This window comes from Anser brachyrhynchus, assembly GCF_964034855.1.
Source record: "Anser brachyrhynchus genome assembly, chromosome: 4".
Classification (NCBI taxonomy): Eukaryota; Metazoa; Chordata; class Aves; order Anseriformes; family Anatidae; genus Anser; species Anser brachyrhynchus.
Genome location: NC_137698.1, coordinates 21,798,814 through 21,823,788, shown reverse-complemented (window position 1 = coordinate 21,823,788; position 24,975 = coordinate 21,798,814). Strand labels below are relative to the sequence as shown.

General features: G+C 38.6%; 1 protein-coding gene across 9 annotated transcripts in view; it reads left to right on the top strand.

Annotated features, from left to right (window-relative positions):
* WWC2 (WW and C2 domain containing 2) overlaps window positions 1-24,975 on the top strand; it is a 99,368-nt gene that overhangs the window by 39,503 nt on the left and 34,890 nt on the right. For all 9 annotated transcript variants that reach the window (XR_013950334.1, XR_013950335.1, XR_013950336.1 and 6 more), the window contains 7 exons: window positions 9,274-9,477; window positions 10,484-10,560; window positions 15,123-15,202; window positions 18,629-18,758; window positions 19,384-19,530; window positions 20,483-20,556; window positions 24,643-24,885. Coding sequence is in view for 5 of the 9 variants with exons in the window: in XM_080589637.1 (XP_080445763.1) it covers window positions 9,274-9,477; window positions 10,484-10,560; window positions 15,123-15,202; window positions 18,629-18,758; window positions 19,384-19,530; window positions 20,483-20,556; window positions 24,643-24,885 (955 nt within the window). In the remaining 4 variants the exon portion in view is untranslated. The remainder of the gene's footprint in view (window positions 1-9,273; window positions 9,478-10,483; window positions 10,561-15,122; window positions 15,203-18,628; window positions 18,759-19,383; window positions 19,531-20,482; window positions 20,557-24,642; window positions 24,886-24,975) is intronic.

The following is a 24,975-nucleotide window of genomic DNA, read 5'->3' as shown; positions in this document are numbered from 1 at the left end:
ACATTTTAGGAAGTTTCTCAAAAACAAAACAAAACAAAAAAAAAACAACCTACTGTCAAAGGGAATTACTATAAGTTAGCTTTTGTTTTATCATGACTGAATGGATGAACTTCAGTGGGTTTGTGGTTTTGGTGGAAGGAAGGGCGATAATTGAAATCCTTGCACAGATCTTTGTGATCATCAAGATTGCGCTTGAGCTGTAAACTTCCAGATTCATTTTACTGAGTCTGTGTCTCCTTGTGGTGATGTTTCATTTGTTTCTGGATGGGTCCAAATAACAGATATCAATATCTAAAGACAAGCAAAAGCAAAAAAGAGAAAAAGATAGCAAGTATAGATGCACAGGGATGTATCAGTCTATGACAGAAATTTTATTTTCCTCAACATTGCTAGAGATATCAATGTACTATTAGCACTTACTATAATAATAGATTGAAGTGCTGAAATCCTGATTTGTTTTCTTAAATGCTTGAAACTTGAGAGATTACTTTGTAATGTGACTAGTTGATTTCCATTATTAGTATTAATGGTACTCAAGAAGCCTGTTTCCTGTACGTTTTGGGAATTTACAGAGCTCGGGGAATAAAGTCCTGTCGTTCTAAACACTCTCTCTTTGTGAGACCTTGGCTTATCTGAAAGATTTCTACTTTTGGCTCAACATGAATAGTCTGAGGGAATCCTGGGCTGGGACAAGTTCTGCCATGCTTTCAGCACCCTACATGTTCCTAAATAACTCATCTCCTTCCAGATTTATTTTCAGGCTCAGGAATAACCAGGCAAGAGGTTGTTTTCCTCATGGTGTTGATCTAGCTAACCTAGAAAACAGGTACTCTGCTGTTGGTAGGTTAGTGGCAAAGGTATTAGAAAGGAGCTGAGTGACAGTATTTAAAAGATAAGGATGGGGAGGAATAGCTACTCCTAGCCCAGTTGTATTTCAATTCATTGCATCTCCTTTTTTTTTAAAAAAAAAAAACTTTTTACATTGTATTCTGTTTTTTTTTTTTTTTTTTCTCCTCCCTGCCCTCCACCCCTCTGCTCCCAGCACTTTTCTTCAAAGAAGAAGTTGAGCATCTACCTTCTCTGCTTCTGCAGCTCCTCCCTACTTAGTTTTAATTTTCCACTTTGGAAGCATGAATGCACATTTTGGTTCTTTCCCAGAGGCTGTTTTCTGCCACTGATTCCTCCGCAGAGAAAAAGAAAATTAAGTCAGAGTGATGCTAAAAGGTCAGGAAGCACGGAGTTACAGGGATTTGCGTCTACTTAGCTCAAGATGAGAATTCACTGAAGGTCCCTATTTCCCCACTTGGTTTCCTTCCTTCTTAAAATTTCAAAGCCTAGCTTTCACATACACTGTTTGACAGTTCTAACAATATTTTAACTACAGGTGCTCTTTTTCTTGCTGTAATCATAGAGGCTTTCATGCCATTTTATGTGTGTGTGACTGGTTTATCTGTCACAGGGACTTTGTGGATAGAGTGACACTTCTCCGCTCCAGCCTGGGACTGAAGTACGTCTACACATATTGCCAGACCATATTCTTGGGCAAGGAAAAAATCTGAAAATCCCACCATGAGTCTGCAATTAGCATTAGCTTGAGAGAGTAGGATTGTGTATTGTGTAAGTGTGTACTGTTTGTTCCCACGACACATCACTGTCTTTTAAGCAAGTGGTGCCATGCAGGCATTTGGGAAACAATTGTGAAGACTCCTTACTGTCAGCAGACGCATGGTGAAAACCCAAGAGCAGTGCATCTTATCTCAAATCTCATTTATAGGTTGCTATCTTCCCTGCCCCCGGCTATAGAGAGTCCTATGTAATAAGAAGGGATTAGAGTAATCTGGTCTGTGCTGGCTACAGAAGGCAATGAAGGCTCTGGATTAAAGATGGTTTTAGCTGCTGACTTTTATGTAAAGATTATACTTGTTTTGTTTTTTTTTTTGTTTGTTTGTTTCTTTTTTCTTTCCCCTCATGTCATATTTCTGATAGCCATAGCAGTAGAACATTACCTACCTACCTATGAGATAATGTCTATAGAACAAATGCTCAGAGTTTCTACTGCTCTCGTCTCTAGGATGTATAAGCATATGCTACCACAATGTCTAGAAGAAACTAAAGTGCCATAAGGATAACATGTTGCTCAGTATTTCTTAGTAAAAACCTCTGAGTAAATATTTCTTGGAAATCTGCTCACGCTTGCACGGTAGAGCTGGAAAACATTCTCATTTTCTCTCATTTCTCAACTCAAGCACAGAATAATTTTATGGAAAAGTGAATAAGGCTTCTGGAAGGGAGGAAGCATTGTTCTTGTGTGAGTTCTATGGCAGGAAACAAACTGTAGAGAGCTCAGTTCAAAGCATCCTCTGAATAACCTAATTTTCCTTCATGTCTCTCTTTAGAAGCCATATTCCATCTTATATAATGTGGTAGAATGTGATTTTCTTTGAGTATCCAGCAGTGTTTTAGATCATTTTAAAGACACTGCATATGTCACCTTGTTGGGCTGCACAGTCTTCTGCTTCTCTATAATGTGCTGCTCTTTATTTTATGTACCTATTGAACAAATACATCAGTTTGAAACAATACAATATTTTTTGACTTTGTCCTCAAATTTGCGGCTTCAAATTGCTTTTCTTATTGTTCGAGTTTGACTACGAAGTATATACTAAGAATTTTGAAAGGGGGGAAGTGAAGAGAAAAAGGACTAAGAAAAAAAAAAGTCTTTCAGAAAGCCTCTGGTATGTAAACAATGAAGCACATTCCTTACGCTAGTCCTGGAACACTTTGTTATGCTCCCTGAAACCAGCGCTAGTGCGTTTGTTCCCTTGCTGCTGGTTAGGGCTTGCAGCTCAGTTACCTGCAATATTTGTTATGCCAGCTGAAGTATGATGAAGTAATATTTACACTCTTTTTTCCCACCTGTACTTCTGTCTGATTGCAGGCAAAAAAATGGAGATTTGAGAGCCAGTTTGCTTATCAAGAAACACAGGATATTCTCGTAGAATAAACATATCCATGGTGGTTACATAATGGTGTTTATAAAATTGCTTTCACCACCCACCATTAAGCTGGCTTGAATTGCCCTGTGATGGTTGGTATCAGACACCCGTTTTCTGCTTCTGATGTAATATATCAAAGGGTTGTTGGTGGTTTTGTGTCTGTGCCACCGTGAGGTGGTTGTGTGCGAGATACCATTGAAATCCCGGTTCTCTCTCACCACGGCTACCCCCAGTTTGGCTTCGCTGCAGCCGTTCTCCAGGGGCTTGCCCTCAGCAGGCTGCGGGCTGTTTTCCAGCTGTCCCCTCCTTCTCAAACCACTTCTGTGGAACAGGACATAACGCTACCACAGCAGAGGCAGCGGGGACTATTCAAAGACCAAACTGGGTTTAGTTTGAACACTTTCTTCAGCTGCTGTACTTCAGGAGAAACTCCAGGGATGGAGGAGCCCTGAATGTAGTCAGTTACTGCGTTTGAGTTTTCGAGGCCCATGCTGTTCTCTTAAAGTTGGGATCTGTTTGGGTGGAGGTGGTAGTCACGTAATTAGGATGCAAGATAACCAGAAATGCTAAGTGTAACAGCTATCTTTTCATCAGTTAACTTTTCAGGCAGAGAAACTGCCAGCACACGATACACTTGCTTTTTATATAATATTTTTGGCTGAGTGAGTATTTGGGTGGATTTAGTGTGTCAAATGGGCTTTGTGCTGGGTTGGGTGAACACCACAGATTGTGCAGAGGAGAACATGTGAATGTACAGCGTTGTGGAGCATTGATGGAGACAACGTGGTGGAAACTCCCCCTGAAAAAGGGGGCTTTTATCACAGCTACAGCTGTGATGGATGAGACTCCCCCTGCTCTAGCATCCCCCTCTGCCATACAGGTCCTGGGGCTCTGGTCTGTGTTTCTATAAAGGTCAGCTAGTTTCACTTGAAATCTTGAAACTAGTTTCAAGTGAAAACCTGCACCAGAAAAGTGCAAATTCTGTCCCAGAATTCTGAGATTCTGATACACTTATAAACGGGAGTAATACGGGCAAGTGATTAAACAGATGAGAGCTCTGTCATCTGGATGAGAAGTGTAATGCCACAGCGTTGTCTCCACCTGCTCTGCATGTGTCCTTCTCAAGTAGCAGTCCAGAATCTCCGGCATTTTTTTGGTGGGGCCCTTTCGGAGTGCTTGCTCTCTTAACTGTGGTGCCTGAAAACAACCTGCCGGACTGAAGACAGCTTTCGTACGGGTCATTCTAGAGCCAATTGACACTATTATTTTATTTGGCAAAGGGAGATGCTGGAAAAACTATTGCTTCCACATATTGTTAATCCTGTAGTAAAATGTCCAATTCTCTCATGTCTAGCAGTGGGGCGTCAGGGAGCCGTTCCCTTCCCTGTGGGATTTTCTAGTGGGATTTTAATTCCATGTATTTTAGAGAAATACGATCTACTGCTGATAAGGTAATAGTTTCCTTCTGTTGAAGTAGACTGTAAAAATTTGGCAGAGTGTCTGGGTAGCAGACAGAAACATAACATCTGACTATCTAATAAAAAAAAAAAGACATGCCTGCATATCCTGTGTGTCTTATATATAATATACATCTTATGTATAATTACATGAGGCAAGTGTAACATTATAGCTTGAAAAGCTTTGTTTATTTCTTTGGTTAGAACTCGCTTCAAGGGCAGTAAATTAAGTCCTGGCATTTTGGCTCCAAGTGATTGTTTGGGCCAGATCCTTCACTCAGCTTAAGTGCATCAAACCTGGCTGGCAGTGAGCCAGGAAGATTGTATTTCATTAATAGCAGGGTGATCAAAGCCAACGCAGCTCGATCTTCCACATTGCAGGTCTGTGATAACTTCAGTGCTCAGGAACGTCCTTGGGTGGAGCATGCCATCCTGCTGCTTGTGCAGTTCCGCCCGTCCAGAACTTCCCCTCAGCCAGGGGTAGTCGCTCAGATCATTAAAAATGGAAGGAAATAAATTGCTGGTTGGTAATTTTGCATAAATTACTTATCTACGTACTTGCAGTAATTTATTTAAAGTTAAATTAATTGGTTTTAAATCAAGATCTCTTAATAGAATCAAGTAATTTTGATTCACAAATGGCTTTGCCAAATGATGCTAAAGCCAAGTTACGTCAGGAATGTGTAACGTAACTATTAGACATGCCCTCCCCCCCATGAATACTGTTACTAGAGTTTATTATTTTGCATCGTGATTGGACTGAGAAAGTCGATATATATTTTTCTAAATTCAGTCACTGCTCTCGACAGAGCCTGATGTACCACTCTTAGTTGTTTAAAGATCCATTTTAAGGAGATGCCTTTTGTTCATATCAAAGTTTATGCCACAGAAAATGAGGGCCACTAAATCTTCATTTTCTCTGCAAGAAACAGCTGAACTAGTGAATTTAACTATCTGGTGATGCCAAAAGGGTTGAGAGAGGTGATGCCTAGGGAGGTGGTTTGTCTGTTCTCCACTGCTGATGGTGGGAGGAAGTCCGGCTGGAGTTTTCTAGAACAGATATAACCGTAGAGTTTCTTGCATGATTTATATCTGCTCTAGACAAAGTTCTAAGTCCTGTTGCAGTCACCAGTGGAAACACCTATCTGCCCTAAAAAAGGAATGGGCCTCTCTAAAGTTTGTTCTTCATCAGCTGTTGAATTATAAGGGTAGGAGACTGTTGGGGTCTTATTTGTGGTTTAAATCCCACTCTGTAGTTTAAAGATAAAGGGCTTCACATCTCACTTTCAAACACTCAGCAAGCTGTGCCCTCGGTACCATGCATGTAACTGCCCCAATAATATTCTGTGTGTACAAATATGACCCTAACAGCAGGTGCTTGAGACACTCTCTTTCAAGGAAAAAAAAAAATCTTATTTTTCTGAGGCTTTAGCTTTGAGAACTATAAATATTTGTTTTTGAAAGGAGAACTCTGCCTTTTTTTTTTTAATTTACACGTGCTCAAATTACGTGTGCTCAATGAACGTACTTTTCACAATGTAGCAGTACAATACCAGAACTATTATCCGTAGTTCTGTCAATGTTTTTATTTTTTCCCTCTGTGGGGTAAAAATGCTGATTACAGTTCAGATGACTGAAAATTATAAATGAACAAGTGTTCATGCTGCTACACGTACACATGTATATATATATGAAGATCTTGCCAAACAGGTAATTTAATATGGGGGGGTTTCCACTTCATCATATTTGAGAAGACATAGAGTGAAAAATACTCTGGAGCCTTCCCTGCGTGGTGAAAGCTGACACCGGTATCAGTTCTGGGATAATGATCCCAATAACGCTTTGCCTTTTCCAGGATTATGTTTTTCTTGACTGAGCATTTGTTCTGGAATAAAATACCCACAGATAGACTTGGCTGAGCATAGTTTGGCCAGCCAATTTGCCTACCTGGGCAGTTACCCAAACCTCAGTGTGCTGAAGCTGCACTTCTTAAAAGGCAGGGTCACCTCTAGTTCATCTACGACTGTCTGAATAAAAGAAGTTAGGTCATATCATCAGAGCTTTGTTTTGCACACGCGGCTTTGAGAGGCAAAAAGAAAATGTATGGTTGTATTTGTCAGCAATAAAAAATTATCTGCTCTTGATCAGCTTTGTCCTTCTCTTGCAGTCACAAGGACAGGGCATCTGTAGGCCACATTTTAGGACTCTGCAGGCTACATTTGGTCTTTGGGCTGCATGTCGAGCAATCCTCACTTAAAACCTACAAGGCAATTACCTACAACACGCTCGAAGATGAGACCTTCCAATCTTGTAAGATTATTCGGTGGCTGCTGGTTGCACTCTTAAAACACAATCACATCATTACACTCTTCTAAAAAAGCAACATAACTGCATTTATCCTATTTGATCACTGACCCGTGAGAATCCTGCTTCATGCTCTTCATCCCGCTTCACAAAGAAGGACACCTCTGGAAACAGGCACTTCTTATCTTGGGTAAATAACCGGGAATGTGGAGGTGCCTTAAAGCACAATGGCATTAAGTGGCCACAGATAGGGACATGTGTTGACTGTTTAGGAAAGAAAAGCTATTGATTTGCTTCTTTGTGCTCCTGATAGCTTTGTAGAAAAGAGCAGGTGGCTACAAACACGGATGTGTGCGGCTGTAGCTAGAGGTAGTTTTTTGGAGAATGTTCACGTTGGGGTTATTGGAAAACCAACTGTGCATAAAGCTTCTCCATGTTAATCCTTTATGCACCACGCCTGGGTTATGTGATTTATACTCTCCATGCTTCCACTGTGTGCACCTAGGAAATACCTTCCCATGTATAAACACAAAAGCATGATGTGTTTCTAAATGGTGGGGGGGTCACCAGCATGGGGTGGGGGTACGTGAATTGGTTTGTTTGTCAGAGCACCAGGAGTTACACAGACATCGTCGGTTTAGGATTTTACAGAGTTAGTTCTGTGGGAAGCGTCTTTTATTTCCACGTCTCTGGTTTATGGGATGTTAGCACCAAGAAGAGCTTTTGAAAAACTGGTAATTAGTTGTTATGAGAAATTGTTATTAACCAGAACCTGTCCTTATCAGCAGTTACAAAAAGTCTTTTCAGTACTTAAAAGGGGCTTATAAAAAAAACAGAGAGCTAGTTTTGACACAGATAGATAATGATAGGACAAGGGTGAATAGTTTTAAACTAAAAGAGGGGAGACTTAGATTAAAGGTTAGGAGGAAATTCTTCACTCAGAGGGCGGTGAGGCCCTGGCACAGGCTGCCCAGAGAAGCTGTGGATGCCCCATGCCTGGAGGTGCTCAAGGCCAGGCTGGATGGGGCTTTGGGCAGCCTGGGCTGGTGGGAGGTGTCCCTGCACATGGCAGGGGGTTGGAACTGGGTGGGCTTTAAGGTCCCTTCCAACCCAAACCGTTCTGTGATATGATATGAAAATGTGTAGTTGAGTGAATGCCCTCTGCCCAGGACTGCAGTTCAGATAGGGGCTGGGGCAATGGGGTGCTGCAGTTCTTTTCTCCCCTGTGTCTTCAGCCACACGGTCCCATTCCCCCCTCCCACCCTGTCCTGGTGCTCACAGTGAACCAATTTAGGGAATCAAAGTGGCAGAAAACTTAAGCCAGAGAGTAACCTTTTCACCTGCTTTTTGCAAAAAAAATGAGTAAATACTTTGTGCTTAAATACCTTAGTACTGAATGTTTCTGTCAATGTGGATCCACATGGATTTATAGTATGTAACTTAGACAGAAAATGCCGTGTGGTGCCCACCTTGCATTCAGCTTTCAAACTTTTCATGGCTACGTCTTACGAGAACACCAGTTTTTCTACTTGGTACAGCCTTAAAGGAAGACTATTCATTGGACAGCTTCAAAACGTGCTGAGCTAAGTCTGGAAATATGAATGATAAGGTTGAACATTCAGCTTAACTCTTCCTCTTTGCACGTTTACGAAAAAAAAAAATCAAAACCTGGTCCTGGTTAGATTGATAGTCACATACTTTCTGTAATACATAGCACTGCCATATGTCTGATGGCTTTCTCTGTGCTTTCTACCCAAGTCTTACTTCTGTGTAGCTACTTGAGTTAAAATGTTTCACGTAAAATCTTCTTAAGGGCCTGTTCCAGCCTTCTTGGTTATATTACCTGGGTAGTCAGTGGAAAGGAGGAGACTCTTCAGAAAGGTGGTTTGGTCCCATACGTCTTAGGCACGTGTCTCAGGTGGAACGACATGCTGTCCCTCTCTTGCTGTTGACCATAAATTATGTTACATCGTCAGTTCAGTTGCAGTGGAAAAGCTAAACAGAAAGACTGTTTTCATAGAGGAAAAGGAGAGAGAGAACCACAATAAAACATGAAAAACAGATGGCTGCAAAAATTAATGAAGTGGGGGTTGTGGTTTTTTTTAATAGCTAAAAATAAATTTCATTTTTTTTTCTTCAGAAATGCATTTAATTTTAAGGTGTCATTCGAAGACTTTTTATTGATCCTGTTATTTCCAAATGCTTGGATGCAAAAAATACGGGTGAAAAGTTTTCATATATTTTAATTCAGTGTTGGGGGTGTAAGAATGATCTACATATAGCATTACATATTGTGCACTAATTCCTAGTTTTACAAGTTATCACTGAAGTACTGTTTCTGAAGCACACTATTGTGGCAAAGAGAAACTTCTATAAAACCGAGCATCTGCTTAGTAAGCAAAGCCAACCTATGGTTTAGACTTCCAAAACTGTGGATTGCAAGCAAAGAAACAATTCGGTTGTGACCACATTTCAGCAGAAGTACCTTTAAATTTTTTCTTTTTCCTCCCATAAAGAAACAACACAAATAGAAGATCCCAGGAAACAATGGAGGCAAGAGCAAGAGAGAATGTTAAAGGATTATCTTATGGTAGCCCAGGATGCTCTCAGTACTCAGAAAGAGCTGTACCAGGTGAAGGAACAGAGGCTAGCACTTGCACTGGATGAGTATGTACGGTTGAACGATGCCTACAAAGAAAAATCAAGCTCTCGTATAAGCTGTAAGTACAGTAGAAAATACAATGTAACCTCTTTGATCTGTGCCCTGCAGGAGATCATGTTTCGCTTTAGGATGAGTTTTCAAGGTTTGCTATGAACACCTTGTACTTTGGCTTTTTTTAAGAGGTAGCATCCCTCCCTTTTTTTTTTTTTTTTTAAATATAAAGGTATTCTGCTGGAAAGAGCTCTCTTCTGTCCAATACAATTGAACTCCTTTGAGCCATGGTTTAGAGTAGTTGGCTCTGAACTCTGTTTTGTCACGCTGTTTGTCAGAATAAAATTCTGCCAAATCTAGGTTCAAAGTAAATAGGATCCCCTGCATTTCGTGGCTGCCTACTGAAATGACCCTACTATGTTGGCAGGTACCTGCAGTAGACCAAAAAGAGAATTTGTTGCTGCTTCATGCAATAATCTTGCAGCACGTATGAAGTGATAAGGTGTGAAGCAGAGATACGTATTACAGTATTGGACGAGGAATTAGTGTATGGTGAAGTGCTTTCAGAAGCCTGTATTTGGTTTGTTGGCTAAATATCTCTCTTAGAAATGGATGGTGTGATAAAAGTAACATGTGCAGCTTGGGAAGAACTGAGCAGCAGACCTCTGAGACTTCTGAATTAAATCTTTTGCTTTCCAAAAACCTCCTTAGAAGCTATGCCTTCCAGGAAGAGGTGATTGCATGATTTTGAGATGTCTCAGCTGGAAGAACAGGAACAGAAAGCAAGGGCTAGAAAGCCAGGGAAAATGAGATGCTACTTTTGGATTCTGCAATAGAATGAAGGAGGGGAGATACAAAATAGTGATAGAGGAAAGAAAGAGGGAAATTTTGATTGTTCATTAATTATTGCCATGCTGCAATGCTGACTGTTCTGTAAAAGGACATATATTTGTAAAGTATTTCATGTTTTTCTGTACTTTATAGTTTTAGGTCAATGGGGTTTTGTCAAGGAAGGGAGTAATTAGTGATCTAAAAGTACTTATATATTTGTCCTTTTTTGTCTTTTGAAAAAGTGTTCTCAGGCTCCTCATCAAGCATGAAGTATGACCCTGACATTCTGAAGGCTGAAATCTCCACTACAAGATTAAGGGTGAGAGTTCTCAGTTCATATTCATTTGTATTCTGTATGCAAACTTCCTGACTGTAGAATGCAAAGTTTGAACTAGCAGAGGTATGTTGTACCCCGATAGTGAAACCTCCTGATATTGTCATTAAATATCATTCAAGGGTTTTTAATGAATTTTAAGTGAATTTTTAAAGCTGTCTCAGCTACTTCTAGAGAACACACTTTGGTGAAACTTTGACAGATATTCTAACAAGATGTGGGTTTAAATAAGTCGGAGGTCTATTTTCACTTCTATGCTCCTGCTTTTAAAAGGAAGAATAAAAATAATTAGGTGAAAATAAAGTAGTAGGCAAAGATGAGGTGCAGCTAGGTGACTTTTTATGCAATCTTTCTTCTGTGAGAAATGGACCATTAGCTACATGAACTGCCTCACAAATTTCTGTTGGTTTAAAAACTTGCCAGTAATGGTGTAAAACTTTGCTTTGATTTGTCAAAATAGAACATTTTCTGTCAAGATTGAAAGTTATTCACTTTTTGAAATTGCTAACAAGCAAAAACATTATTTGGTCAACTCCTTTCAGTATAGTCAGTAACAGACTCCATACAAAGAACTTTCATTCACAGGTTAGTCTCTAGTGAATTCATCTTGAATGAGGAGGAAATGGTGTGGAAGACATTTAAAATCCATATAGGGAGTTCATTTATTTAAGCTGTGGCGTATAGTGCTCAATGGATAACCTGGACTTCCTGTAGTTAGTAATGAAAAAAAATCAGATCAAACCATGCGGGATGAAAAAACAGCACCTCACAGCACAGTCCTTGAATAAGGGCTGGGATACAGAGTCTGCATGAGCAGAGAGAGCACAAGCGATGCCAGTTACTCAGCTCCTCCATTGCCCCCTCCTGGCTTCTGCACAGAGCAGCACTCGCAGAAGCCTCAGAGACTTTGCTGAGAGTAATGAGTTATAATTAGGAGTCTAAACAATTCATGTTTAAATGGAATTGTGGAATATGGAATAGCTCATTAAAATTTAAAAATGATATAAATGAAAGATGGAGTACACTGTAAAACTGGTGTCCAGATGTTGCCCTCCTGACTGCTTGTACAGGCTGCCCTTCCTTAGAAATACCAGTTTGTAGTCCCTTATTTTTTAAACAGAAGGGAAAGTTGTTAGTGAGAAAACCCACTTCAGCAGTGAGAATGTTGGAGAAAAAAATTTGAAGCTTCAGAGGGAGAATCTATGACAATAAGGACCCTGGCCAAGAACAAGATTGAAAAGACAAGGGCAGAGCTTCTTTCTAAAGCCAGCACAGCAGTAAAAGAGGTTCCCTGTTGGTAAGGGATCACTGGTATATTTGGGAAATTAATGGTGGTGTTGAAGAACAAAACACATGACCAAAAGTAAATATAGTCACCTAAGAGTCAGAGGAGAATATTCAAACGTGGTCCTATGCTCAGTTTTTCCTGTTACTGTACTCTGGTCAGCTCCCAACTCGGAATGCACAAACACTGAATCACCTCTTGGCTACAGTTCTACAAATTGTCCATTCACTGGTGAGAGGCTAATGTGCTAATCACAGGAGTTAAGTTTTTGGAGGTGCCTCCCTCTCTTCATTGCTTGTTGGAGTCAATGAAAACCTAGCGTCCTGCTGGTTCTCAACGCAAGGTTTAATGGCGTTGCAAAGTCCAAGTTGCGTATGTGCCTAAAATAGGTGACCTGAATCTTGTCTGCAGAGTTTAGAAGGGTGCAGTCCAAGAATATCTGTATCAGCATAAAGTGTGCTGTCATCCAAACCCACTGGATATGAAAATCGTTGAGATAACAAAAAGTGGAGCCCTGCGATGCTAGGGCTGGAAAGTGGTTTTCAAGGAAGATGGCAAGAGAGGTATGACTGTATTATATCATAGTTTACCTTTCTTTGAATGTTTGAGGATGCTTTGCTAATATTCAGCCTTTTGGCATTCTGCAGTACATGCATGCATGGACTTAATGGGAAACAAAGTTAGTCATTAGCGAGCTGCGAGCCAGCTAGTTAGAATTTGCACATTGTTTAGTGAACCATTAGGTCAGATGTACTAAACCTGTTTCTCTCTCTCACACTGGCTGAGGCTTACTGGCATCGTCAGGTTAATGGTGGCTGGAGGGGGGGAAACTCAGCATTCGAGGAAGTTCTGAAGTGGCTTTTGGCCTTTTCCTTGTTAGCTGGGCTTAATATATGCACACGGAACCTTTTGGTTACGTGAACTGCCTAGTGCACAATATGTCACGGAGAACACATGACAGAAATATGAGAGCAGGGGCAAAAATTTGATGTGTGATCAAAGTCTGTTTTATGCATATGCAGCAAGTAGGGGCTGAACCTTTATGAAATAACAAGATTTTTGTTGTTCCATTAAGCTTGAGTGCTGGGGGTAGAATGGGTTAGCACAGAAGCCCGATTGAAGATACAGTTAGGAGGAGGAAGCAAGAGGCCTGCCAGGTGCCTTGGGAAGATGTGCAGAAGCAGTAGGAAGGGGGTGAAGGATAAAACACATGAAGAGTTGTAAAAAAGAGGGGATTATATAAAAGTTATGAAGGAGAAGGCGAGGAGCACAAGTATAGTTTAATGCGACTACAGTGCAGTAAACACAGAGTCTATTATCATGTAGGTCACGTCCTTCTGTGATAACATACCTAACTCACATTTCTTGATAATGAAATGATGATGAATTGCAGAAGAGGACACTCAAAAGATGATCTTGAGAAAAATGGAAGGGCTTCTGAGAGATCCAGTTGAAAGCGAGTGTGCCTTCTGCAATTACTACAAATTCACATTTCAGATTTAAAAAAAAAAAAAAAAAAGTTCAGTCATTCTTCATTTCTTGGAAAAGTTGGGGCTTTTTTTCATATTCTATACATTACTTTACCTGAAACCCAGTGGTGGTATGTTTGTTTTCTATGAACCTGACTGAAACTCTTGAGAGAAATTATTCTTGCAGTTTAATATTCTCGCTTAGTTCTCTGTTCTGCTTAACTGCAGGAAAGCGTCATGCTAGTCAGAGAAGAAATAGTTGAAGAGAGCTGAATATGTAGTTAGTTAGGGGCATTGCCAATTTATTATACTAAATATTCAGTATAGTGAAAATAAAAACAGTTTTCTGTCAATTAAAGCAACTAGTGATAGTTTCTAAAAGTCTGAATGGAACCCCTAATAATCTAGTAGCAGATTTGCTTTGGAGAAAATGGAGATTGTAAGCATTTTATTTCTGTCAAAGAAAATTCATTAGCCAGAAGATACAAACTTGAATGCCGAAGTGTCATTTACAATCCCATGTGTATAAACACCCAAATCACTGATTATTTTAGACATAGGAAGCATTTTAAGTCTCTTGGAAAGCTACAGCAGCTGCTTCTCATGCTTTTGGTCACATTTTTTGATTTGAAGAATAGCACGAAGTAGAAAATCTAAAAGGAAATGCTTGCAAACAGTCTTGGAGACATAATTTTGAAATTATTAAAGTGGTCAAAATTATTTATTTTAATACAGTCTGTTTTTCAAAATGCAGTTGAGTATCTGAAGACCTATATGAAAACAAGCAAGAGTTTCACAGTGATAGTGAGAGCAGAGGACTTCTAGCAGGCTTTTCCTTTTTTCACCTTACTGATTGGAGAGTTTTTAAAAAAATAAACATCTGGCTAGTATGTGGAGTGCAAATGAGGCAGATGTAGGTGTATAAATACCAAAATTTGGGAGTCCACATTTCATGTACACATTTCTGTCTCTGTGTGTGCTGAGGATGAGTTTTAATTTGTGTTAGAAGTACGCTGTTTTATGGGTAGTCCAGAAACTTTGTTTTAGTGTGTTTGGGAAGGGTGACATTAACAAACAAACAAAAAACAACCCTCCATTTAACTTTTAATATAATCCTGGTTCGTAAATATTTTGTAGTGTACTCACCTGCTAGCCTCTGAAAGAGCAATATTGGGGTTAAAAAACAATTGAGCATGCAAATTTAGAGAAAGCATGGAAGGTTTTGCCAAAGACGCATCTATTGAATAGATGCATATATTTGTGATCCAAATGTGCTTAGTTAACGTTGTTTTGGAATTAAATGAATGTGAATTTTATTCATAGGGATCCGATGTTTGTAAAGCTTTCTAAGAAAGGGAAACTCACAGAAAAAAAAGGGGAGTCCACACTTTGTCTTTTACTGTGCAAATGACTTGAGAGCTTCCTGGAATGAAAAAGCGAAAATATAATAAGCTTAAAAATAAACAGGAATGTCCCTGTAGAACAGTTGGAATGCATGCTTAACAAGTGAGAAGTAAATTACTTGTTAAAGTTCTCTCAGGTTTAATAACGCAGTGTGGTATCAATACAAATAAGGAATGTGATTTAATCTGCTTGTGTCCCTTTAATACTAAAGCATGTTGCCCATAGACATAAGGAAGAGAGCAGATCCTTTTGTTTTTAATGTGTGTCAGTAGAGCAATTTACTCTCTTTTTTTCTCATCCGATGTAGAGAATACATTAATTTTTCAAAGCCATGTGTTATGCCATTTAACAAGAGGAATTTTCTAAGTCTTGCTTTGATTTAACACAAGGTTAAGAAGCTGAAGAGGGAACTCTCTCAGATGAAGCAAGAGCTGCTGTACAAGGAACAGGGCTTTGAAACGCTGCAACAGTGAGTAATGAAATAGTTGAAATTGACTTAATTCAGTCATCTGATCTTTTTTGTTGTGGAATTGAATACATCTTATATGAGATAATTATTGGTGGAAAAATGAGAATATAACAACTCTTTTTGTTGCAGTTAGGAAACAGGAAATCAGTAGAAATAGCAAAGCTATTATGCAAGTGTTAACGTGAGAAATCTCTTCCCCCTTCTATTTTTTTCACGAAGGAGCTTGTGTTGCAAAGAAGCAGAAAGAAGGTCACACACACACATACACACAAAGTAATTAGGTCTGTCTTTCCTCCTTCCCCAAATCTCAGCTCAAGAGAGAGGAGGGTGCAGATCTCAGAGGTATAAATGGTGCCACAACTGTGCAGGGTTTGAAGTGAGTCACAATTTGAGGATTAGAGACCTGACTTTCTTTGTTCCAGTTGCTGGGATGCCTGGGCTCCAAAGGGCTGATGCTGAACTGGGTGAACATTCTGGGTATTTAACCAGTTGGACTATTAGGAACTGATTTTTTTTATTATTATTTCTTCCCAGTCAGAACAGTCCCAGCTGCTCTTGACTTACAAAGTTGGGCCATAAAGTATTAAACATAACTCAAAAAACTATCACCACAGAGAACATGGTGGTTCACTGTGGGACATTACTCGCTGCAGAGGAAACTTTACTAACAAGTATGTTTTCTTAACTAACATGAACAAAGAATTATTAATGCTAGTCATTATCTGTATTGTGGTATGTACTCATACATTAATACAGTAAAATGCTGAGCTGTGTGCTCTTGGTACACTAGTTCCAGTAGCAGAAGCAATGTTTCATTGTTAATGTAATACTGTCTGGATACTTTTACCCTTTTCCTCAGGACCTGCTGTGTATGGTAGTGTAATGTCATATAAGTAATAACCTTTATTCTGGAGAGCTTGCAGAGTATATAGGGAAGATGGACAAAATGTAGGAGAAGGGAAGTATACTTCTATCTTGCTGATAGAGTGCTAAAACAGAGAAGTGATTTGCCCAGGATGACAGAGTATCTGTATTTGGAGCTGAGTGACTGGGGTTAATTTCTCACTTCTAACCAGAGCATGTTGTAGGTTGTTTCCTGTGTATTTTAATAGATCAGTTTTGCACAGTAGGTTTTTTGGTTTCTTTTTTTTTTTTTTTTTGAACTGGGAGAAAGAAATTCTGGTCCCAGGAATGGCCAAGAAAAATGGTGAAAACAAATGTTGCTCCATCAGTGCTATTGTAATTACAGACTTGTCCAAATGGAGCAAATTATTTATTTTTTTTAGTATGAAGAGTTTGAAGTTGATTAGGAACTGAAAACCCTTGGCACCTTAGGAGGATACCAATCAAATCCCTACCCTCTTTCCTTTTGACTAAAACAGAAATGTAACATTTGTTGTTATTTAAGTATATAAAGACTGGAGTGGAGAGGAGAAAAAGATAATTGAATTTAATAAATAGATTAATAAATTAGATTTCATTTGAAGCAGAGTTTAGAAAAGACAGACATACTGATTCTAAAGTTTAAGGTAATAAGAACTCATGCTGCTGTCCCAAGATTAAAGGTTAGCCAATCATGCTGGTTTTATTATATTAATTCAACAATGAAGTATTGTTTTGAGGCAGCTTGCTCACAAGCCATTTTGATAGGAATCCAAAGCATGTTTCAGAAACTGTCAACAGCATTCCACAGAAATACAATGGACATTTGTTTTAAAAATTCAGTCAGCCACTTTTGAACAGTACTAATCCCATTAATTTGAAACAGGAAGATGGAATATTGTATATGTCAGAGATCCTTCTTGTCCATCTTAATTATATACAGAATAAAGTAGTTGCAATTTGAAAGTGACACGTTGTATTACTAGGCAGCATGTGGTGTATTACCCAGCTGTTCATTCATGGCTGTAATTGTTGGCATATCCTCTATCTCTTTGACTTTAGCAACCTGATGAGTTACCAGAAATGAGGTGCTTGCAGAGAATAAGTCTGTGAAGTGTGTGCATACCTATGAAAGCGTTTGAGGATCTTTCAAGTTGAAACAAATATATTCTTGAATGGGAATCTGAGTGTTGAGTCGTGTTTTTTTAATCAAATTTTCTTTAAAAAAAAAATAAAAAGGCTGTTCTAATTTGCATAAAAACTGAAACATGGAGAAAGGAAAAAAGATTCTGTCACATCTTTAATGACTGCTTTAGAACCTTGATACCTTTGTGCATAAAATTAGAAGAAAAACAGAATACTTTGTTACAGGTTTTGTGTTCTTGCAGGGGATGCTCAAGATCACTTCTGATCACTGAAGCATTTGATCAGTCTTCACTCACAAGGTTAATGTCTTGTAGCAAAGATGATGGGTGATGATAAAAAAAAAAAAAAGGAAACCAATTGCACTATAAAAATGTATTCTCTACTAGATGCTCGACTTTTGTGAAGATGCCTGTTGTTTTTAATTTTGCAAAGCACAGCTGCAATCATTTATATGATGCTATGAAATATTCAGTTAAACTAGAGGTTGGAGAAATGTGTTTACAAACTATACTTTTAAGTCAAGACTGAAATAAAATAGCTTCTTTTTTTTTTCTCTGAGTTTGGGAACTCAGAATTTTAAGTTTTTTTTTTTCTTTTTTTTTTTTTTAATATTGATATTCCAGGTATTTAGTAAATCGTCTGGTTTATGACATGATATTTATTATCCAAATATTTTGTGAGTAAAGAGAGCCTGGTGACTGGGGGAGCAGAACAGCTATTCTAGGTGCTTAATGCCTAAGATTAGAGTAAACAAGATGGAAGCTGAGACAAGAATATGGTTAAATGTCTTCTCTGCAAAGGTCACGAGTACCAAGAAGCTTGTTTGTCTGTTGGATGTCACATTGTGGGTCTGGGTAGAGGAATACTGCTCATAATAAATTCTGCTTCTGTAAGGCTCACGCACAGTTAATATTATTAAAGTTGTACCCCAAAGTTGCTTCTCTGCTGCAGAGAGTTAGGGTGGGGATGGGATTTTTGATTGTGTTGTCAGCAATACGCTATAATTCTGGTAGCATGTTAGGAGTATTATTTCAGATAGTGCTTGCTCTGTGCCTCACATGTCTTTAAGACTGGATCAACTGAAAAATGTGGAGTCTCTGCTTTTGGTAAGGCCCCGATAGTTTAGCTAAGGTGGTTTTAATGCCAACATTAGGTTTTTCCATAAAATTTCCCGTGTCAGCAAAACCCATCCATTGTGTGTGTGTTAGACACCTTGACGCTTTTGCCAAGCATTAAATAGTATTTTAATGCAGACTTCAGTGTCCTTTTTTCTCTTTACATGTCTGTTGAAGGAAATAGTCTCTCCTTCCCTTCTATTCTCTAACTATGCTTGTCAGAAACAAAACAGCAGAGGTGTTATTTGCTGCATTCAGTATTAATACTCTTTTTTTTCCACAGAATTGACCAAAAAATGTCTGGAGGCCAGAGTGGGTATGAACTGTGTGAGGCCAAAGCCATCCTGAGTGAACTGAAATCTATCAGAAAGGCAATAAGTTCAGGGGAGAGAGAAAAACAAGATTTAATGAAGGTATTTCATAGGGTTGACATAAGTTTTATGTGGATTTATTTTATTGTAAGGAGCTTTAATGATGCTAAATACATGTTAGACTTTTTCAAGGGATGCTCAAAACTGTGAGTGAAAGTAGCATTAAAATCACTTTTCAGATGCAGAAACTGAAGCCTGTGACTTTCTTAATTCAAAAAGTCACACTATGGCAGTCAGAGAATATAGATATCTGAATTTGTAGGTAAGCTGCAATGCATGTTACTTCTAAACAATTTAAAATATTAAATGGACAAAACTTGAGATACATGTTTAGATGTGTAAGCGGTGAAGGTCTTACAAATCTAAATTGCACTATATGAATTTCTGAAACCATACCTTTTCTTTTTTTAATCATCCAGTTATTTAATTGTTTGATAAAAAGGGGGGAGAGAGAGGAAGCGAGAGAGAGAACGAGAATGGCGTGGTCATACTTAGTATCATCTATGAACTGCTTGGTTAGAAGGCTAGTTTGCTTAATGTGAGGAATGAAAACTAGAAAATTTATACTGGAATCTTTTAGGTAAACATCTTTTGAAGAGAAACTGGTACAAATGCTGTAAAGTACAAAGGCACTTTAACACCACCTCATTCTCTGTTTCCTGAACAGAGTCTTGCAAAGCTGAGAGAGAAATTCAGTCTTGACCAGACCATTGGGACATCTGAACCAGACTTGAGTTCGAGCTCTGTAAACTCCCAGCTGTGTTTTTCTAGACAAACATTGGATACAGGGTCTCAGACTGACATTTCTGGTGAGGTGAGCTTTTTTCATTTGGTCAAATGTAAAGAGAAATTAAATCAGAATGCTGTGGTTAATGGAACTGGCTGTTTCAAATGTCTGTTTACTGTTGCTGATAGGTGTATATATATGCATGTTTAAAGAGAAAATTCCTTAGTTAACTGATTTTCCCCTTAAATTTCAAATCAGGATTCAGATGAAGTTTTTACATTTGGCATGAAGCATTTATCTGGCATCTGATTTAATCAAACAGTTCCAGTACAGTGAAGTTCAGCGTAAGTAGGTAGTGTTTTGTGGATCTGTCTGTATGGTTATGTTGCACCTTACAGACTTGCTTTGATCTGAAGATGTTTTTAATTTTCAGAAACAAGATCTCAGAATTTAACTGTGCAATTTCATTTCACACAGCTGAAACGCTGTTAATGGAACTACCTCTTTAATGATTCATTAATAATTTCTCTGTTTCACTGACAGTATATTTACAGTGACAGAAAGCTGTGCTTAATTTTGGCACCTTCTTTGAACTTCCGTGGGCTAGATTTGTAAGGAAGAGATAGCACTAGGCTTGCCAAACAAAGAACTACACTTGTCTATGTTTCGCAGCAAATTTTTGAAGTCTTCCTTTAAGATGTACTGACTTAACCCTAAATTTTGAGTTCAGTGGAGTTCAAAGTTCAAAATTTTGGGTGCGATCAATGCAAGACTTGTTTGAAAATGCACTTGATGTACTCTGATAGAATATGGTAGGTAGTACAGAAGTTAATAGCAGATGAACTGTATGAGAAGAAAACAGCACTGTTGTATATCTGAGTATATTCCTAACCGTGTATATAGCAGCAAGCGTGTAGCTGAAGGCGGGTGTGGTTTTATTTTCTAAGTGGTAATTTTTCTACCCTGTGCATTTGTTTGGTGTTGTTGATTCATTTTACAGTTTTACACAGTAATAAGGCTAATATTTTTTTCTCAACAGGTTGGAGCAAGAAGTAGATCAAATTTAGCAGAAAAGGTCAGATTAAGTCTTCAGTATGAGGAGGCAAAAAGAAGGTAATGGGGTTAGTTGCTTTGTTAAATTACAGTCTCGAGCTGGGAGGTTTCCGACCTCTCCAGTACTAACATTGTGCTCACAGTGACATCTAGTGGACACCTCTCTGGAAACACTGTAGGCATTACTGTAAAATGTTTCTTTTTCTCCAGAATGCAAAGCGGGCTTTCAGGAGCCTTTAGTGCTGTTGAGCAGTAGTTTTTACATTTAATGCTAAGTTACATATGTTAAGAAATAAAATGCAGACAGTGACAAGTTAACCGCAGATCCAGGATTAAGGGAATAGAGTGAAATGGCGTTCCACTGACAGGGGTTGCTAGTCTATTTATGTCCGTGTAAATCCTTCTTAGGGGTCATCATTTCAGTTCACTGTGCCATTGAAGGTTCTTCGGTTTTAGAGTTGCTTCAGATTGTCAGTGCAGGTTTGGTAGGCTTAATTATCTCTTTTTCCCTGAGATTTTGAATAATTTAAATACTTGTTATCACTGTGGGGTTATTTTTTTAATGAGTTTAACCTGAGGAGAGAAGAAATCAGGAACTGTCCCACTGCTGAATGTGAAATGCTTTTCAAATAAAGTTCTGCAGTGGTTGCTCTTGAAAGCGGTGTCATTTTGATGGATTGCCACAGCACTGAAAGAATGGTCATCAGCAAGCAGAACATTCTGGGTTAGAGTGACATGCCTCCTGGTACGCCAGAGGAGTAGTGCTGCATAATATTGGGGCAAGATTTATTTTATTTTAAAAAATAAATCATGGATATGTTTTTATTTATTAATGTATTAATTGTGTTGTATTATTTTCTAATATTTTCCACAAAATTAAGTATCAGCTATTCAGAAACCATACAGCTTTTGTTATGTACTTTAACAAAAATAGAAGTCTCACACCCAAGGTTCCTACTCTATGTTAAAAAACAAAGCAAGACAATAAAATAAAAATTAGCACTTTTCCACAGATGAAAATTGTGATGAGAACTCCGTTTACGCTGTGACCTAATTATTAACTCATTTGGAATACTGTGGTATGCTCAATTAGAAAACCAGGAAGAGAAATTGTAAGCCTTTACTTTGTATTTATATGTTTTAAAGGCAGGAGGCAGCACAACTGATGTTTTCCTGTCTAATTCCAAATATATGTCGTCTTCATATATGTTAGTAGCTACGATCCTTGCTGGAAACAACAGTAACCCTTTATAGCCTCATTAGGGATCATAAAAAGTTATTATATAATCAGTGCAGTCAACAAAGAGTGCTGTGGCTGTGTCTGTGTTTCTTCAGTATTGAACTTGGGTGATTTTGCCTCAAAATCATTGTGTACATAGTATTAATTGTCAGATGGTGTTTCAGGTGCATGTAGATGGCATTTTCTGTCAACTTCTTTCATCCAAAACCAGATCATCCTCTCTTTTGTCTATGTCTTGTTACAAGGAAGTCCCACCATTGTGTTCTATATCTCATTTGTAGGAACAAGAAGGTACCCTGGCAGTAAATTGGTGTATTGCTTCTAGCTAATAAAAAAGCACAGTGTTTGGGGTATGGACTACTGCAGCACGGGACCTTACTTTCTCATAAATTAGCCAAGAATGTGGGTCAAAATTGCAGTAGCTCAAGTACTTAATCTTTACATAACTAAGTATTTGTTCTGTGCAACATCAGTGTGTTTCAAGCTTAAAATACCTTTTAAATGGTGTTTTTATTCAGTTTTGTCTGAGAACTTCCAAATAATGGATATTCCTTTCCACTTTAAATAAGACAGATTACTTGAAGACACTGTTGGAATGGTTTTATCAGTGATAGTAGGGTAAACTTAATAAAGTGTACATATCTCAGACTAATGAAGAAATGTACTAAAATGCAGTATCTAATTACATTCCCCCTAATTATTATGCCCATTGTAATCATCACTGGAAGTTAATAAATATTGACCATCTTTTCTGAAATATTAAATGTGCAAATTCTTAGTTGCTTTGTGTTTAAAAAGAGAGAGAAGATCTTGTGAGTGAAGTTGTTTACTTAAAAAAATTCTTTCCAAAGTTATCAGATAATTTTGTATGTTGCATATTTTATGCTGTTTAGCCAGCAGCGTTTTGAAGAGGTGGAATGTTGTCTGTGGAGAAGGGTATCAGGATAGCAGAGGGTTATCTGTAGCAGAGGGAGCAAAAGAACTGTTGGGAGACCCGCATCCCATTCCGCTAGCCATCAAGCAGCTGTCAATAGCAGCTACTTAGAACAAGGTTAGCTACAGAGCAGGGTTAGCAGGAGCTAGTGACCTGGAGATTGAAATCTTAACACCTCGTTAGCCATCTGAAATGATTCAGTTGTTTTCCGTCTGCATACAGCTCCTCTAAAGGACTGTTAAATTGTATCCATAGCTGCAAAATATGTTGAAATGCTTCATTTCATTTCATCCTGCCATTTGGTTATGGTAACACTGCTGATGGTATTTCTGTTTGTTTTGCATTGGTGTTTTGTGAAAATGCTCAAACTTGTTCTTGCAGCACTTTGGTGGGTGTATTTTTTATTAATATTTTTTAAGCTGTTGTTTTTTCATTGAGGTGCAGATGAGATAAATTTTACCCATGGAAAAAGAAAGGGGAGGTTCCCCTTAAGCTTCTAGTATGAGCAACAGGATAGTTAGATTTAATATTAACTATTCTTAGCTTTGACCATAAATAAAAGCCTTAATGTACTGTAAAATTAATAGTTGAGGTGCAAAATAAGCATGATATCATTAGTTTTGTAAATGACAGAAAACAGACTGGAAGGATGAAAAGCGTTTTCCTAGAAATATGTCGGGACTACAGAAATATGACACAAACCAAATTGTGTGTGTGTGATGATGCAACATGGCATGGGTCATTACCTTAGGCAGTGCCTGTTAACACTGAAGTTGCACAGACTTGGGTCAGTTTGTGAGCTAACTTAGGTGTATTTAACTGTGATAGTTATAAATAAAAGCAACAGAGAAATTCCTCTTGCCCTAGATTGTCAGGGAATATCTTTCTATTTTGACTTTTCCTTTCTCTGCCTTTTCCCAGCCTGCAGTAAAGCAGTGTGGAAGGCTCAGAGCCATTACGTAGTTCAGAGCTTCCCATAACTCTCTATGCAGTTATTTCAGGCATAGCTAAGGCTGGAAGTGATTAGAAGTTACCATCTGGCTAGATATGTGGCACCTATAATGGGAATTTTTATACTTTATATGGTTTCCAGTGGACAATGAGTCTTTATTGCAAAACCTGCGCTTTTGTGCTATGCTGCTGAGCCCAATGGCAGAGCGGTTCTGGAGACTGAATACTGGCAATAACCTTTCTCGATCAGAACTGAGCCATCGTACAATAATAATGTAGGGAACTTCCTTTGCTACCCCAAATCTTGGGGCTCCTAACTCTGTGATCAGACATCTACAATGGAATAGCAGTTGCACAAACTTCCAAGCAGATACTTTTCCTTCAGGTGTCTACTGTCATGTTACCTTTTCTTTTCCATCACACAGAAGAACAATGCTTTTGCCTTTTAAGATTTGCATGCGTATCTGCTGCTGAAGTGAGCACCTTGATATTGTGTGTGTTCTTTAACAGCAGTCCTCGCTGTTTGAGAAGCAATCAGTCTGCAGCAGCTTGGAGAAATAGACCATACTCCTAGATGAGTAAAGCAAAGTAAAGCTTTTTCAGTAAAGCTTTTATTAATGTCAAGACTTTTAATTCAACTCAGGAGGAACTCACTTTTAATGCATATGCATATTACTGTCCATTTTAGCATTCTTCCATATATGAAGCAGGTAACTTTGGAAAGGGCACCATAGTTCCAAGGTTTGGCGTTAATTTTTTTCTTTCTCAGAAGTACATTCTTCTGAGGTATTTAGGACAGAGAGGACTACACAGCCTGTTGGCCTGGATAGGTGGCTTGCTTCTCTGGCAAAGTCTGCTTTCTTGTGAAGTAAATGTAATTAAAAGTATGTTAAGTAAGAAAAGGAGAAAGTAGAAAAAGTAATTATATACTTATACCTTTCAAAATATTGTATCACTTCTGTCTTTCCTCGGAATCGTGTGCTGTGCTGGGCTCAGACAAATCTGTTATGTTTTATTTTAGCATGGCTAACTTAAAGATCGAACTGTCTAAGCTAGATAGTGAGGCCTGGCCTGGGGCACTGGATGTGGAAAAGGAAAAACTGATGCTAATCAATGAAAAAGAAGAGCTTTTGAAGGAACTCCAGTTTATTACACCACGCAAACGTACTCAAGATGAGCTAGAGCAGCTAGAAGCAGAAAGGAAGAGGCTTGAAGAGGAGCTGCATTCTGTAAAGAGCACACCCAGTCAAGCACTTGCTGAAAGGTAAGGGGTTGTTTCTGCTGGTATTAAATGCCTCTTTCTGCAGTCTAACCTTTGTACTCATTACAGACCCTGAACTGTGCCTTGATGGGC